Below are 15,977 nucleotides of genomic sequence, written 5' to 3'. Positions count from 1 at the left end.
ATATAATTATTATTTTATTTTATTTATAACCTTAAGAGTTAAATGTATATTATTATGTATTACATATACCACAGTTAGGTAGTATACTAAATTACAATAATGGCATGGCAAATCCTTAATTGAATTGAAAAATTATTTACATGAATAAATTTAGCAGCGATAATTTATGAAAAATACACTAACCCCGTGCATTAGTTTGAGCCAAATAATAAGTTTCAAAATATAAAGGTGAGAAAATAATAATTGAGTTAAATTTAATTATTTATACAAACATTTTTTTTATTACTTTTTAGTTAGTTGGTTCTGGGTCAAGATAAAACTAATATAGAAAAAATTATATTCTATTATTTAATTTACACTATTTATATACATATGTGTAATTTGTTTCCCTGTCGCTTAAAGTTTAATTTTTTTACTTAGAGAAACTTAACAAAAAATCATGGTTAAAATATGTTGCATGTGTACCACTTAGTTTCACAACTTGTTACTGAATAGTATTATTTGTAATTCACAAAAACAATGAATTTAATATTAAAATATAAATACTACACAATATTTTACAATAAATTAAAAATTTAAAAATTATATAACATGAGTGATTCTAAGTTTTTACTGTAAAATAACATTTAATACTTGCGATTTTATTTATGAAATTAGCCAATATAGATAATATTATACAATGTTGAAAGTGATGTACTATTATTAATTCTATGATAACAAAAAATGAAAAATATAAATGTAAATCATATGCATGAAAGTCTTGATAACTAAACATTTGGTTTATTTAATTTCCATTAGATAATACAAAACTATTTTTAAACGCACAATTGACTAGTAATAAAGTAACGTTTACTAAACTCTTAAGATATATTATCAGTTCTTATAATTTATATATTAAAATTGCAGTTCAACTTCAATTAATATTTTTTTTATAATGGAACATACTGTTGCATGAAAATTTTTGGGAGATCTGGTCCATAATAAAGTTTTGTATTATTTCCTAATGATTCTATGCGTTTAAATTCTAAATATTCTTTAGTTAATAATAACTTATTAGAATCGGCTTGCATTTTAATACGGTAGAATTCAGCATCTGCTGCACTCTTTTCCTTATCCAAATGAATTGTATCTAAATTATATAAATAATTATATTAGAATTTAAGTACATTCAAACAAATAGTTTAAATATTTATACCTTCTATTACAGATATTTGTTTTATAGATTCTTTTTCCATGATTTTCTGTTCAAATTCAATTTTTGATACTTGTGCTTGTTTTTCAGCTTCTATAATAGCACGTTTACGTTCTGTTTCTGCTTCTTTTTCAACGACTTTTTGTCTTTGTTCAGCAATGAGTAGTTTAGTTTTTTCTGCTTCCCTAGAGAAACAATTATACATAACTTAATATAACCAATAGTAATTAAAATGTTTTAAATTGATTTCATTACATGATTTCATAGTTTTTGCGTATGGTCTCAGGTATTTTAGGTTTAGTGACACGTACAGCATGCACTTTCAGTCCAGGGGCCATTTCTGTTAAGTCTTTTTGCAATGCCACTTTAAGATTTTCATCAATTTGATCAAATAGATCTATGTATACCTATAAAAATAAAAAATATATTGTAAACTTAAGAATTATTCTATAGTATTCACATAAATTATATAAATCAACATTTACTTCATGTAAATTATGAACACTACAGAACTGATTAAGTTCATGATGTACTTTATTGAATATTAATGTTTTGTCGTAATCAGCAGTATAGTTCTTAACAATATCAAAAACTAGAACAAATAAAATAATAGTTTTAAATGTTAAAACAGATCAAAAATAAGTTTATATCTGTTTAAAAATTGTTATTTTTAATAAACAATTAAAAATACCTAGTAATTTCAAATTCAATTATTTTAAAACATTATTGTAATACCTATTATTTTTAAATTAGATTAAAGCAGAGCAAAGATGCTATCAATGGTGAATGTATACTAGCATCGTATAGAATCAATAGTGTAATTTTGTAGTTTCCCAACAAAATAGTTTGGTTTTATGATTTTGTAATTTAGGTGAGATTTGATAGTAATATAAAATAATACATGAATCTAATTATAAATTTAATTCAGCATAATATTTAAACCTTTTTCAGCAAATAGATTTATATATATATTAGACATATACAACTGGGTTTAAAACCATACCATATATTAATAAATAAATAGATATACTTTACCACTATCGGCATTTAGAATATTGACCACTTCAATTCGATCAAAATAAATCATTACACCACCACTTGTGCCACAAGGAACATTTTTTACTTCATCTGTTTGAAGTGTAACCTGAAAATACAAAAATAATATAAATATTAAAGTATAATAACATATTCACATTTATATTATCTGAAATATTAGACACAAAATACTTACTTGTACAGACCGAAATGTTGTAAGGAAGGGCATCATGATATGGTAACCAGGATAACTAATTTGGGATAATAATGCTCCACCCTAAATCATAAACACAAAGTACATAAAAATGTCATGAATATATTAACAAAGTAACTAAATCACTAAGATATATTTACCCTATAATAGACAGCCACATGCCCTTCGTCAACTCTATGCAAGCAAAAGTGAGTCAATGTGGCAGTCAGAAGTAACAGCAAAGGTAATGCATAGGATAAGTCTGCCATTTCTGAGATAATTACAATTTCGATATTTTTTAATTTTGTATTAAATGACAGAAAGTTGTGATATAAAAAAAAAATTAAAACTAAAATTATACAGACTCAATGACACCAAACAAAAATCAATTGTATAATAAACTTATAGTTCACACATACACAATAAGAAAGTATTTTAACGGTTTGAGAAAAAAAATTAATTTAATCTACAAAACAAATTAATTATAATAATGAATCAAATACTAATCTATTTGGTACTAAGAAAACATAGAGTAAACATATAATATTATTACACTGCATTAGACATAATTACATTAATATTTAATTCGTTATTGTTACTGTGAATATTAAATTATAATTTACTTTAGTTAAATAACATTATCAAAGAAGACAATATTTAAAAAAATAATTTATCAGATATTAAGATCAAAGTTACATTTTTTGTTTGAGTTATCAAAAAAAAAAATTAATTCCATCCTATATAGACTTAAAACGAACGTTGTGCGCGGTCTATCTATTATAAGTCTATCTTCCATCCACTGAGATAGATAACAATATACCAAAATTACATACTTGGATAATATATTATCTAAGATTACATACAACAATATTCTTATCTATCTCCATAGACTGTGATTCCATCTCGTAAAAATCTCTACTGATAAGTAATAAGAAAACACCGCTTCCTACAGGACCGTAGACAACGAAATTTCACAGGACACAGAAACTCACAATAAATTCTTAAGGCTTCTATCATTAAATATTAAATAGATCTATTCACTATTACATTATGGTATTGTACTATTATGAATCTATTAATAATGGTGTATAGTATATAATCTAGTATTAAATAATTGTTATGTATGTCAGTAACTCCATATTAATTTAAATATCAATGGGTCACTCCAAGATCTTAAAAGGACCACTGACCATTGTTTTTATAATAATACACTGCTGTCTACTAAATAGTAGTTAATAAGTAGGTACCTATCACAAAATATTAAAAAAAGATTTAAACTGTTCTGAGAAGGTATTAATAATTAATTTTACGATTTTAATTATTATATTTTATTATTTTAAGTAATATTAACCTAGGTATTTCATTTCCATCATTTATCTATTCAATCGTACTAGCATAACTTACAGAAATCGAATAAGTCTTTTCATATTATATTATGTAGAATACGTTTATTACGAGCACTTACACTAACTAAAGTAACTAGGTGTAAATAAAATCTATTAATCTTCCGAAATTCAAATTTAAAATAATTGTTAAGATAAAATTATCAAGTATAATTGAGATACCTATTGAGGTTTGAATAATGTATTGTTCACATTTTATGATTAGTCTTTACTCGTAAGACAATTATTATGATTTATGATGTATGAGTGTATGACTAGTAAGCAATATAATGATTATCGGCCCACATCCAAGTAGAATTATGTGAGAACTAAGACTTGAAACTAGTGTTTCTTAATTATTTTATTTAATCAAGTAAAATTGATAGTCGGAAATAGTAATTGAATTTTTGTAGAAGGTTAATTTTTAACTTACAACACATTACAAACACATTTATTAACTGCGGAAATGTTAAATTAAATATTTTTATTCACTCCAATTAATAAATCTAGATCTGAGATTCCAAAAAGATAAACATGTGGGTACCACTTGGCTATACATTAGATGTCATGTGGAAGCGAGGAACTTTTGAACATTATTGTGTAAAAACTAAAATGGATTTTGAAAACCCATTGCATATGATGAAATATGATTCTGAGCTGAGGCTGTCTAAATGTTGGTAACTATGGTTACAAAAACAAATTATTTTAACAATAATACTGGATTTGTGTGAAAATTCCCATTTTACTTTATTTATTGTTTTTTTCTGATAATAAGAAATATACTGAGATTTTTTTAATTTTGACCTCTTCAAAGTACCTATCAAAATAGATCCAATTTGCTGTCTAAAACCACCCTCAAAATAAAAATCGAAACATTTTAACGATAATTTATCGTGTACACATTTACAAAAAAACAACATACATTATTGTAAAAATAATACATTCATTGAACCGCTTAAATTTTAAAAAGATAACAATTATTAGTAGTTAGTACTAAAATTCTATATTACCTATTTTACTATCATAAAGACAGTATTCAAAAGAATTATAAATCATAATAAATAAAAATAGTAATAACTGTATTACAAGTATGTATTACATGTATAAATATTAATATTTATTTATTCATATTAATATATTATGATATTTAAATATCTTTGAGTTCGTTTCTTAAACTTTAAAGTTAAAATAAATACTAAATAGGTTTTATAAAAAAGTTTAGTTTTAAAAAAGGTCATAAAAGAAAAAAATTTCTTTAATCCATGATAACATTTTATTTTTAGGTTATGTAACAAAGTAATAAACCCATTAAAAACAAACACATTTTTAAAACATTTTTTTGTGAAGTATGTGAGTGTAATAACTGTAATATTAATTATTGAATTAGTTTGTTATTAACTTTTCATTATGAGGGAGATCATCGGCGGTTTTTCAGAATCGGGAAGATATTATGCTGAAATCGGTGTTAATGGTAAGGTTAACGTTTGGGATACGAGTGCTGGTGATCTACGGCATACATATTCACCAAGTGGGCATTTAAATTCATCCGTCACCTGTATTACTTGGGTCCAAACAGATAATACTGACTTACTTTGTATTGGTACACAAAAGGGTTTTATAGAGTTTTATAATGTGGCCAGTGGAAGTATTCAGTCAAAAGTCAATATTCAATCAAAAGCTATCAAGAGCATTTATTGTACGGGTAAACATTTGTACATAGGCTCTGATGATGGTTATGTTGTTAAGTTTGATTTAAAGACCAATAAACTAGAAGCAAAAATGAAAGCCGGTAAAATGTGTACAGTAGCTGTATTGCCTGATGGAAAGATATTGTCAGCGTCCAGGGAAATTAAACTATGGAATTTTTCTTCTGGCGAGTTAGTTCATAAGTTTATTGGTCATAAAAATGAAATTCGTTCATTACACATTATAGAAGCTGACAAATGTTATTTATTAAGTTCTGCTAGAGACCGTTTTATTAATATATGGTCTCTTAGTGACCTTAAACGAGATCCATTAGCTTCACTAGTAGCTGAAGATAACATTTCTTCTGTGTATGTACATAATATGCGTAACAACATTACTGTGACTGTAACAACTGAAAGTGGCACATTGCATGTGTTTGAACATGTACTTAATGGTTGTGTAGCACATCCACTTAAACCTCATGGAACCCTTCAAATAGCTGTTGACAATATTAAAGATGAAGAAACTGTTCAAATGCCTATTATATGCAGTAAAATTTATGACTCTGTAGTGTATGTAGCCTATGGAACTAGGCCCTTTTTGGCATTTGAAAATATTAAATTACAAAAATTAAACAAATGTACATTTATTGCGAGACAAGACCCAAGAAAATCTAAATCAGTTGTCGGTAACTACATAATTAATCCAAATATTACAGACTCTAAATGTATTGAACTGAAAAATAATAGATCATCAAATTTACCTCTTGAAACAAGACTTCAAAATATGTCAGAAGAAATTGAAAATACAGTTCAAACCAAAGGTGAAAGTATCGTTCATTTGTTAATTCAAGGTCTTCGTAGTAATGATAAAAATCTTTTAGAGTCTGCTTTATTTGTTAAAGATGAACGCACAATTGACAATACTGTTTCACGTTTACCATTACAATCCATTATCATGCTTGTACGTAAGCTAATACGCCTATCACAAGACAGAACACTGGTAAGTTCTGTAAGTGCTAAATGGTTATCTGCTGTATTACGTATACACTCTTCCCTATTATTAGCTAATCCAGATGTCTTAGAGACATTTTTGCCATTAGAAAATGTATTGAGTACAAGATTAAATAATTTTGAACAACTTGGATTACTAGAGTTTAAACTAAAAGCTCTAGTAGACAGACTAAATTTTGACAAACAAGATAAAGAAAAAGAGCAAGATGCTCTTTTGGTATATAATGATTCTGATGATGAGGACAAAAGAACAACTGATGAAGAAGCTTTATTAACATTTAATGAATCTAACAGTGAAGATCAAAGCACATCAGACGAAGAAGAAGCAATGGATATAGACTTGAATGGTGATGATCATCCTAATATATTAAGGTGAATTATGTTAAATTACCTCCAAATGTTGTTCTATATTGTATATTAATACAATTATTACCCATAAATTGTCATTATTTGTTTATAACAGAAATGTTATAGGAATTTGTTATCAGAAATGTGACTAGAATAAAAATGTATTATTTAATGTATAAACATTTGCATATGTCAAGTTGAATAAACAATTTGTAAAAATATATTTTTAATATTTTATTTTTAAAATAATTTATTTGTAACTATAAGTTCAATATATGTTTATGGTTGATTGTTAAAATTATATTAAGTTTAAAACAAATCAAAAAAGTTGTGACCAGTGATACATACTGTTGTAATATTTATTATTTTAATAACTGAAGTAATTTAAGGTTTAGGTGGTAGTGTTGTTTCTAACACTGTCCTTTTTTAAAATTATTTTGAAGAATTTTGGAACGTTACAGTTTTGACATTACTGGCTGTAAAAGTCTGGTCTTGCCTATAATTATAACTTATAAGTAAACTATCTCATGGTATAATTGGTATTATATAGATCTAGAAAGTGGAGTTTGTGATACAATCAGCCTTTAATACCGTTCACATACAAAAATTCTAGTCTAAAATTCAATGTTAGGTAAATATCCATTTTTTACATCTATTAATCAAAATTTTCCTTGACCTTATTTATGATCCATATCTTCAATGGCCACTCAAATCTTGTAATTCCTGGTTGTTCATTTAATACTAATACCTAGATCTAGAAATGAACTGAATATTTTACTATAGATACTATTGACTCGATAAAGGAGTTGTTTGAGAGGTGCTAAGCAGTAAGCACTCCCAGCTGGCTACATTCAAAGCATTTAAATTAAAAAAATAAATTTCTTTTTACCTTTGAATATTACTATTTTAGTGACTGGACATTTTAATAACCTATTTGATGAATCGGATAAAAAATAAGTCTGAAACTTATATTGGTTAATAATTAAATGATATGGGATCTATAAATCTAATATAATTTATAATAATAAACAACACATTTGTATTTTGCTTAAATACAATATTTTAGTATATTAACTATTTAACTGTACATTCTTTAAACATTTAAAATAAATATAACATTAGTCTGGTAGACCTGACTTTTTTTTTTCAAATTTTTAAATTTTTCCAAAAAGTGTATGATATATATTATAAATTTAAAGTTTTAGATTGTACAAGATGAAAATGTCTTAGTATTCTATTTTATATGTGTAAATATTTTAGTGCCTTAAAACTACCTATAATACTGAAATTTATAAATTATTATTTTAAGTTGTAACATTAACTTAAACTTATAAGAGTTATAAATTCATAAGTACAACCAATTAATTTTCATAACTTTTACCTATATAAATAAGTAAAAATACCTTTGTCTTCAAATCTTTAATTGTCACTACAATATACCTACTTTATTACAATAATTTAATATTAACTTTTTACATATTTTAGAGAAAAAGGAAAATAAGCTAATTTAATCCAAGAATTCACCGAAACTACAAGTTCAAAAAACTCAAAAAATGCATGCACTGATGCATTTAGAGCGGTGGTTTTCAACCTTTTTAACAATGTAGCACACTTCTACAATATTTTTGCGACACACCAATTCATATAATACGTGAAGCATATATTTTTAAATATAATATATATACATATATACAAAATTAACTCCATTAATAGATTTATTGCGGCACATTTCAAAGGCACTCGCGGCACAGGCGTGCCGCGACACATCGGTTGAAAACCACTGACTTAGAGGTATCATTCAACCTACCTCTTTAACAGCCAAGTTTTAGAGTTCTTTGTAGTGTCATAGAAGGATCCAGAATTTTAAACGTTTTCGTTTAGGAAAAACGAAGAAATCTCTAATTCCGTTAATTACACTTAGATAATTTTTAAATGATTGCACAATTTGCACACCACGTGGCTTAGAGCAGTGGTTTTCAATCGGTGTAAGTGTGCCGCGATAAATCTATTGATGGAGTTAATTTTATATATGTATTATATATAAAAATATATGCTTCACGTATTATACGAATTGGTGTGCCGCAAAAATTTTGTAGAAGAAGTGTGCTACATTGTTAAAAAGGTTGAAAACCACTGGCTTAGAGATAACAAGTTTAGTAATATTATCTAGGTACAAAATAATGAACATCGCTGTCCGCTGAAGGATATATTTTTCTTATATAAGAATAGACATGTGACATATGTTCAAACTTCAGTGTTGTACTTTTTAGACAGCCGCGACACTATCGTATCTTTGTTTACTGAGAAATTTAAGCTCTACACAAAGTATAAGTTTTTTTGAATCAAAACATCTAACAGAGATACTTATTCCATGCCCGAAATATTGACTATTTCGTCATTAAGAAACCGTTCTGGTAACCAGTGGCGCACAACACCTATGAAATATATGGTTCTAATAGTTAAATCAATAGCCACTCACCTATCTGTTCATCAATCAAATATCGATAACGTATAATTAACATTTTTAACTCTATTAAAGCCGCTCGCAAATGACTTAGGTATTCAATCACAAAAATACCTTTAAATCTGTCTTTCAAGTGTTTTAATCTAAACACGCATTTTAGTCAATTAAATTCAATAAAATGCATTGATGAACTTAAAAATAATAATCTAATTTTGGGGATGCAATATTTTTTTTAAAAATTGCAAAATAAAAATTATATACAATTTGTTTATAGCTTTAATAACACATCAATATAATATTATTGTACTACATACAAGTTACAAAATAATTTATGGATGAATATTTGATTTTACATGAAATATTTTTTTTAAAACAGTGTTAAATTCAGAAAAATATTTTATGACATTGTTTCATTATTGATATTTATATCAAATTCACTAGATATACGAGCATCAAATCTTCTAAGCGCTTTTGGGATATTGTAGTTCGGATTTAATCTAATTCAAAATATGATAAAATTAATTACAGATCATAGATGACATTAATATATATTTGCTTATATTTTGATTATTCAATATTTTTTAAAATTATTAATTAAATAATTATAATTACATTAAGTATACATTTGACACGAGAATGATGAAGCACGTAATAAATCGTTTAGTTGTATAAAATATTTAATAGATAATAATAGTAATTGTTTTATGTAGGTATAATGCTAAATTCTTAACAGTCTATTGTTGTACACAAATATCACAAATACATTTAGAAAAAACTTAATTTTTTTTTTTTTTTAATACTTTATTGACGATATTTTATTTGAAAAATAAATAACTTACTTATGATTTTCCGTATTCGACTATCGTTTTACAGTATGTCTGGGACTGGGAGATTAAGTGGATTGAAATTTACTAGGAAGCGATAATTCACTATTTGTCTACACATGCGCAACATAAGATTATAGACGTGTTCTATTTCCAACGTGCCGATTGGTAAAATGATGCATTAAGAATTTTGAGAATGGATTTAAATTTGTCGTCAAGTTTACTTGAGATTGACTTTCCTATATTTTTGATCTATATGATCTTATATTATTAAACGAAAAGGTTGCTCGCTTTTTCTCCTCCAAAACGACCTCAAATAGCGTACTGGTCAATCGGAAAAATAATTTTTTTTTTATCAAAGTCGTATCGCCCTTCGCCGACGGCCCGTTATCGTTATCGGTCGTCGTTATTACTCTTATTACCGTTTTTTCCGCTTTTCGCCCATTTTTCCGGCTTTTCAAGACCTTTTTCCGTCGCGTTCTTGATTCTATCGCGTAGAGAGTGTCTTTTTTGTTCCGTCTATGTGCGTTTTTCATGCGGATTTGGTCCTCGACCGTAGACGTAGCGGTAATAGAGGCGGCCCTCTTCCAACGGACATTGGACGTTTTTTTCGGTTTCGCCTTTTTCGCTCCCGCACGTTTTCTAATCAAAAAATAACAATAATTATTATTTTTGAATTTTGATACTACAATAATTTGATTTTTATTTCAATAATAAGAATTTAAAAAAATACCTATTCATTTTTTTTTTTACTTAACCCCCTTCGAAACTAAATCTTGGCTACATCCCTGGTTATGATATATGTATGTGATAAACTTAATATATCATTAAGATATATACAATTAATGTAGATGAATACATCAGAAACAGTCTAAACGACAATAAATATGCGATTTAAGGTTTTATAACACAAGAGTTGTAAAAATTGCACTGGTTAAACGACGCTTAATGCAATATTCGTTGCTACTCTAAAACGATTTAAATGCTCAAGATTCGGCATCGGTTTCCTACTCAAACGGTGGTTGATAGGTGTTAAGATAGGATTTTCAATGTTAGGTAGACACATTCGAATTCCGATTCAGCGTAATTCAGGCGGCGTGTTGAATTACGTTGCCGATGAATTTTTCGCATTTTTTTCATTTAATTCGATCAATGTTAATATTATTGTTAATTAATTGTAATTTTCGTTATCACGGAAAGTGCATATTTCTTTTCGATATCTAACTATTAATAAAATATCGAAAAAATTTTAAATGTACATTTTTTTTTATTTTTAACTCACTATTTTTCACGACTTAGTAACGTTTGACATGTTTTCCATAATACATTTAAAACCTCCCCTTTACGCCCACATTGTCCGCAATCCGAAGCAGTCGGATCGCCTACCTGGGAGGTTTTAATGCGTTTAACTGGATTTTCAATGGTGTTCGCTTGAAAATTAAACACTCGATTCGACTTAAGCTTTTTACGTAGGTACAGAATAGCACGTTAGGAGGTATAACAATCCGCCGTAGGTGGATTGCCTAGCCAAGAATCGATTTTCACTGGGCGATGACTAATAGCTAGAACTAGATTACCATTTAGGAATGTATTTATTTATTTTTTATACACAAAAGTACAAGGCAAGCTACAGTATAAGGTGTATTACACCTGTGAATTTATTGAAATGACCACTAGACGCTCAAATTCGACTTTTATATACACGTTTTAAACGACATCGCCAAAGTATAGAGCTACCAAATCAGAGGCACTAACGTAACAAACGCGTTATCACCGGTTTTGCCTACTAGACTTTTCTAACTGCGGTATTCTAAAGTCCTGTCTCCTATGTTGGGTTTGGGTATTCACTTTTTTAACTACGGTTTTGTTCAAATGTTGTCTCCAACTTAGGAAACCTCCAACCTACAGCGAGTTTTACCGGTTCTAGTAGCTACATAATATCAAAATGGAATTTTATAAATTGTTTACTACTAATTGTTATCAACTTATGAATACTTAATAGGTATAAAATACTATACGAGTATTGTGATATTTATTAAAAATAAAAACATAATGGATGTGGATATGAACAAAAAATTCATCATCGACGTCCTCGATAGATATTATTTCTTATCGGCTATATCTTTGTCCACTTTCACCATGTGATTGAAGAGATCTATAAGCCTTTTCGAATATCCCATCTCGTTGTCATACCAAGCACCGATCGTCACGAATTTGTCGCCGATGACCGACACCTGGTTGAAATCAACTATGGCCGAATACTGATGGCCAACGAGATCGGAGCTGACAAGTTTGGTCGTATCTTCAATGTAGGAATACACGTCATTGTTGCATAATGTCGCAGTTTCCCAGATGGCACATTTAATTTCCTCTAATTTCACGGGATTTTTTATGCTGTTTTCACGAATATTAAAAAAAAAAAAAACACGAATTTGAAATACTTGTTGCAGAAGTTAACCTAAATTCTTAAGAAACAAAATATCTTTTTATTTTCGTATAGTTTATAGTGCACAGACGTGATTACATATAAATACGTAATGAATACTTGACATCTTATTTTTCATTTTTCTATTATATTATATTATTCACATCCCCCTCACACACCAGCTATCGTAGCTCTCGCATTATACGCCACTTAGACTACTTCATAGCAGGGGCGGCTTGTCAGGAGAGACTTTGAGACCACGTCTTCCCTTCATAAAAAAAATAAAACAACTACTTATAAATAATAATTCATTAAAAATAAAAATGTATAGAAATGTTTTTATTTAAATTGAAAATATATTAAATATTTTTATTTTTTTTTTTTGTTTATTTTTATTGAAGGCCACAAAATTTTAAACCTATAAATAGTTATTTCGATAGAAATATTAATTAAAAATATTATTTTAACATCTGCAGGTTGGACGGAGGGGCCAGGGAGAAATGAGAATAAGCCACGTATTATAGACGCTATTGAAATTTGAAACTGGGTTCACGACAAATTTTTACCGTGCCGCCGCGCCGTCGTAATTAATTACATTAATTATTTAATATTTATTAAACGTTTATACTATATGCTATTTATTATTTTTGACATTTTAATGTTTGTAGTTATTTTTAAAATACAAAAATACCAAGTAATAAACTTTTGATTGACCAGTTGTTTTAATACTTTAACGTACGAATAAAAAAATCAATTGAAATTTAATCACCCAACTCCTCTTCATATATTATTATAAATGATCGCAGAATTGAATCACATAGTTAAAAAAAAATTTAAATTGTTATATCATTTAACAGAATTTATGTATCCCTTGAATATTTATTCACAAGCCTTCACAAGCCGCTACTGCTTCGTAGTATACTCATATACGTATATATACGATATCATTAAAGAATATAATACGTTACTTTATGTAAAGTTTCAGTAGCGACACGTCCAGCGTGGGCACTCTTATCGAGTCACCGGTTACTTTTCCTTTTAGTTCCGGAATAACAATTCCCACAGCTTTCGCAGCGCCCGTCGAGCTGTGCACAATGTTTCCAGAGGCCGACCTCTGACACGAAAAATCATAAACATAACGAGTACATCATGATTAGGTCAGGATATTCTGACTTAATTCTAATAAGACCTCCAAAAACAGTACTTATAATTAAATTGTTTTTAATGATATTTTAGTGATATTTTGTCTATTTCGTGTGATAAATATCACCCTTTTGTAGATGAGGTTCATAATATAACACTAACCTATGTGTAATACGTCTATAAAATCATGTCTCATACTTATCTTTACAATTTTCGTCGACACTGTTTATTTTTATAGACTTTATACTTATTTAGCTATTGACTTTAGTTTTTAAATAACTTTATTCAAAACAGAAAATATATTTATTTATTTTTCGTGTACAGACTAGAGTTTTAGAGTTTAGAGTTTTTCTTTTACCAACTTACATATTAATATATTATTATCGTTACATAATCTAAGTACAATCATATGAAAATAACTAGATTATAATAGAATTATTTAATGAAAACGGGAAAAAAATAATAACCATTCAGAGTTCTTCGGGACAAGGGAATATGTTAGTAAAAAAAGGAACGATCTTGTATAATTACACTATAGTGACTAGTCATTAATCACTATAGATTAGTAAGTAGTGGTGCAGTATATGCCTTGTAAACGTGCTGGTGTAATACATTTTGTTTTGTGCATTTTGATGGTGACAACAAGATGGTTTTGAAATAGTTAGCTACGCGAGATAAGCACTTCATGGCATTCGTATTAGAATAAATCAGTAAATCCGATAAAAATAGATAAATATTGTAATTTATCTTATTAGGTATAAAAAATATAGGTCCTTACGTCTTTCGTTTTATCTAGGACGGCCTGACTAGACGTCATGGCATGAACGGTGGTCAACAGACAGTTTTCTACGCCGAACTTTTTGTTTATAATGCTCAATAACGGTGCCGCACAGTTGGTTGTGCACGACGCATTTGACACCACTGTCATACACTTTTTATACTCATTGAAGTTGACACCCTTCACGAACATTGGCGCGTCTTTACTCGGCGCGCTGATAATTACCTTTTTCACTCCTGCGGCCATGTGTTTCTAAAAATATCATTATCGTGTCACTAGATTATTGCAGAACAGAACAAGTCGTATAATATTTAATAGCGTACTATACTATAGCCTATAATAGATACTATATGCAGTATAAGAATAACGGAAATGCCTTTATTATAAAGACAAATTTCACTAAATAATATCATGTCTTATTATAAAACGTTTTTTTATACTGTACAGTGCACATACCTTAGCCGTACTGACTTCAGTGAACCTTCCGGTCGAATCTATCACATAGTCTACTGGTAATTCATTCCACTTGATCTTTTCTGGGTTTTCTTCTCCGTACACTTTTATAATATTGCCTGTAGAGACAGGTGTACACAATAATATCAATAATAGGTAATTATAATATTTGATCGTGTCGACGTCAAATTTTTATTATCTTGGCAATATTAAAATAGTATTATAATAATAGTTATAACCATTAATGTTGAGACTGTTTTCGTGTACGCAGACTTTTCCAGGAAACGTCCCGTGAACCGTATCATATTTGAACGAGTGCGCGATTGCCGCTGCGTCGGCACCTGGCTCGTTTACGGCAACCACCTGAAGGTGAAAAGAATAATATAATTATACAATTAACGATCAACACAAATTATGTTTGTATGATGGTCTTCTATTTGTGGGATCGATATAACTAGACACTATATAATCCATTGGGGCCGGGACTTACGTTTACGTTATTCTGGACGGCCAACCGGAGTACACATTTCCCTATTCGACCGAATCCATTAATCGCGACGGTAGGTAAGTTGCACACTTGTCGTATTTTTTGCATACCCGCCATTCCGGATGGGATCAACCGCAAACCGTTTTTCAACATTATAAATTTAACGACAAGACAAGTATAACAAACTGCATTTATTAATATAAAATTTGTTATGAAAAAAAAGTCAGGTTTGTTATAACGAAATTGTTTGTTGATTTACAAATATCATCGGTAAATTTTAAACTATTTAGTCAAGCCATATAATTTTTTTTCTTTTATTATCTAAATCATATAGCACACCATAGTATAAATTATTATTTTCTCGTGCTCACAACTAATATTCATTTTACATATAATAAATACCTAATAGTGCCTAGTATAAATTTATAAAATAAGAGCATAAATGCATATTTTATAGTACATATTTCTGAGGTTTTTAGTTAGAACATATAAATCCGGGCCTTACAGTTTGTAATGATAGGCTCTAACATAATTGTATATTATATAACTATAAA

At 28.3% G+C, this 15,977-nt stretch overlaps 3 protein-coding genes across 3 annotated transcripts; 1 reads left to right on the top strand and 2 right to left on the bottom strand.

Annotated features, from left to right (window-relative positions):
• Positions 1–765: 765 nt before the first annotated feature.
• LOC112591156 (erlin-1-like) lies at positions 766–2,689 on the bottom strand. The gene is made up of 7 exons (XM_025334870.1): positions 2,582–2,689; positions 2,424–2,504; positions 2,228–2,336; positions 1,678–1,784; positions 1,448–1,599; positions 1,196–1,377; positions 766–1,129 (listed from the first exon to the last, which is right to left on the bottom strand). The coding sequence occupies exons 1-7, from the start codon at positions 2,687–2,689 to the stop codon at positions 930–932; spliced, it is 939 nt and encodes a 312-aa protein (XP_025190655.1). The 3' UTR covers positions 766–929.
• A 2,440-nt stretch (positions 2,690–5,129) lies between these two features.
• LOC112591113 (WD repeat-containing protein 43) lies at positions 5,130–7,048 on the top strand. Its single transcript, XM_025334785.1, has one exon. The coding sequence runs from the start codon at positions 5,210–5,212 to the stop codon at positions 6,875–6,877; it is 1,668 nt and encodes a 555-aa protein (XP_025190570.1). The 5' UTR covers positions 5,130–5,209; the 3' UTR covers positions 6,878–7,048.
• A 5,191-nt stretch (positions 7,049–12,239) lies between these two features.
• LOC112591240 (glyceraldehyde-3-phosphate dehydrogenase-like) lies at positions 12,240–15,540 on the bottom strand. The gene is made up of 6 exons (XM_025334997.1): positions 15,427–15,540; positions 15,176–15,299; positions 14,940–15,055; positions 14,484–14,735; positions 13,531–13,676; positions 12,240–12,531 (listed from the first exon to the last, which is right to left on the bottom strand). The coding sequence occupies exons 1-6, from the start codon at positions 15,538–15,540 to the stop codon at positions 12,240–12,242; spliced, it is 1,044 nt and encodes a 347-aa protein (XP_025190782.1).
• Positions 15,541–15,977: the final 437 nt, after the last annotated feature.

This window comes from Melanaphis sacchari, unplaced genomic scaffold (genome assembly GCF_002803265.2).
Source record: "Melanaphis sacchari strain LSU unplaced genomic scaffold, SCAv2.0 Contig12_pilon_pilon, whole genome shotgun sequence".
NCBI classification, from domain to species: Eukaryota; Metazoa; Arthropoda; class Insecta; order Hemiptera; family Aphididae; genus Melanaphis; species Melanaphis sacchari.
The sequence above is the reverse complement of the archived record's forward strand: the minus strand, read 5'-3'. Positions and strand labels throughout refer to the sequence as shown.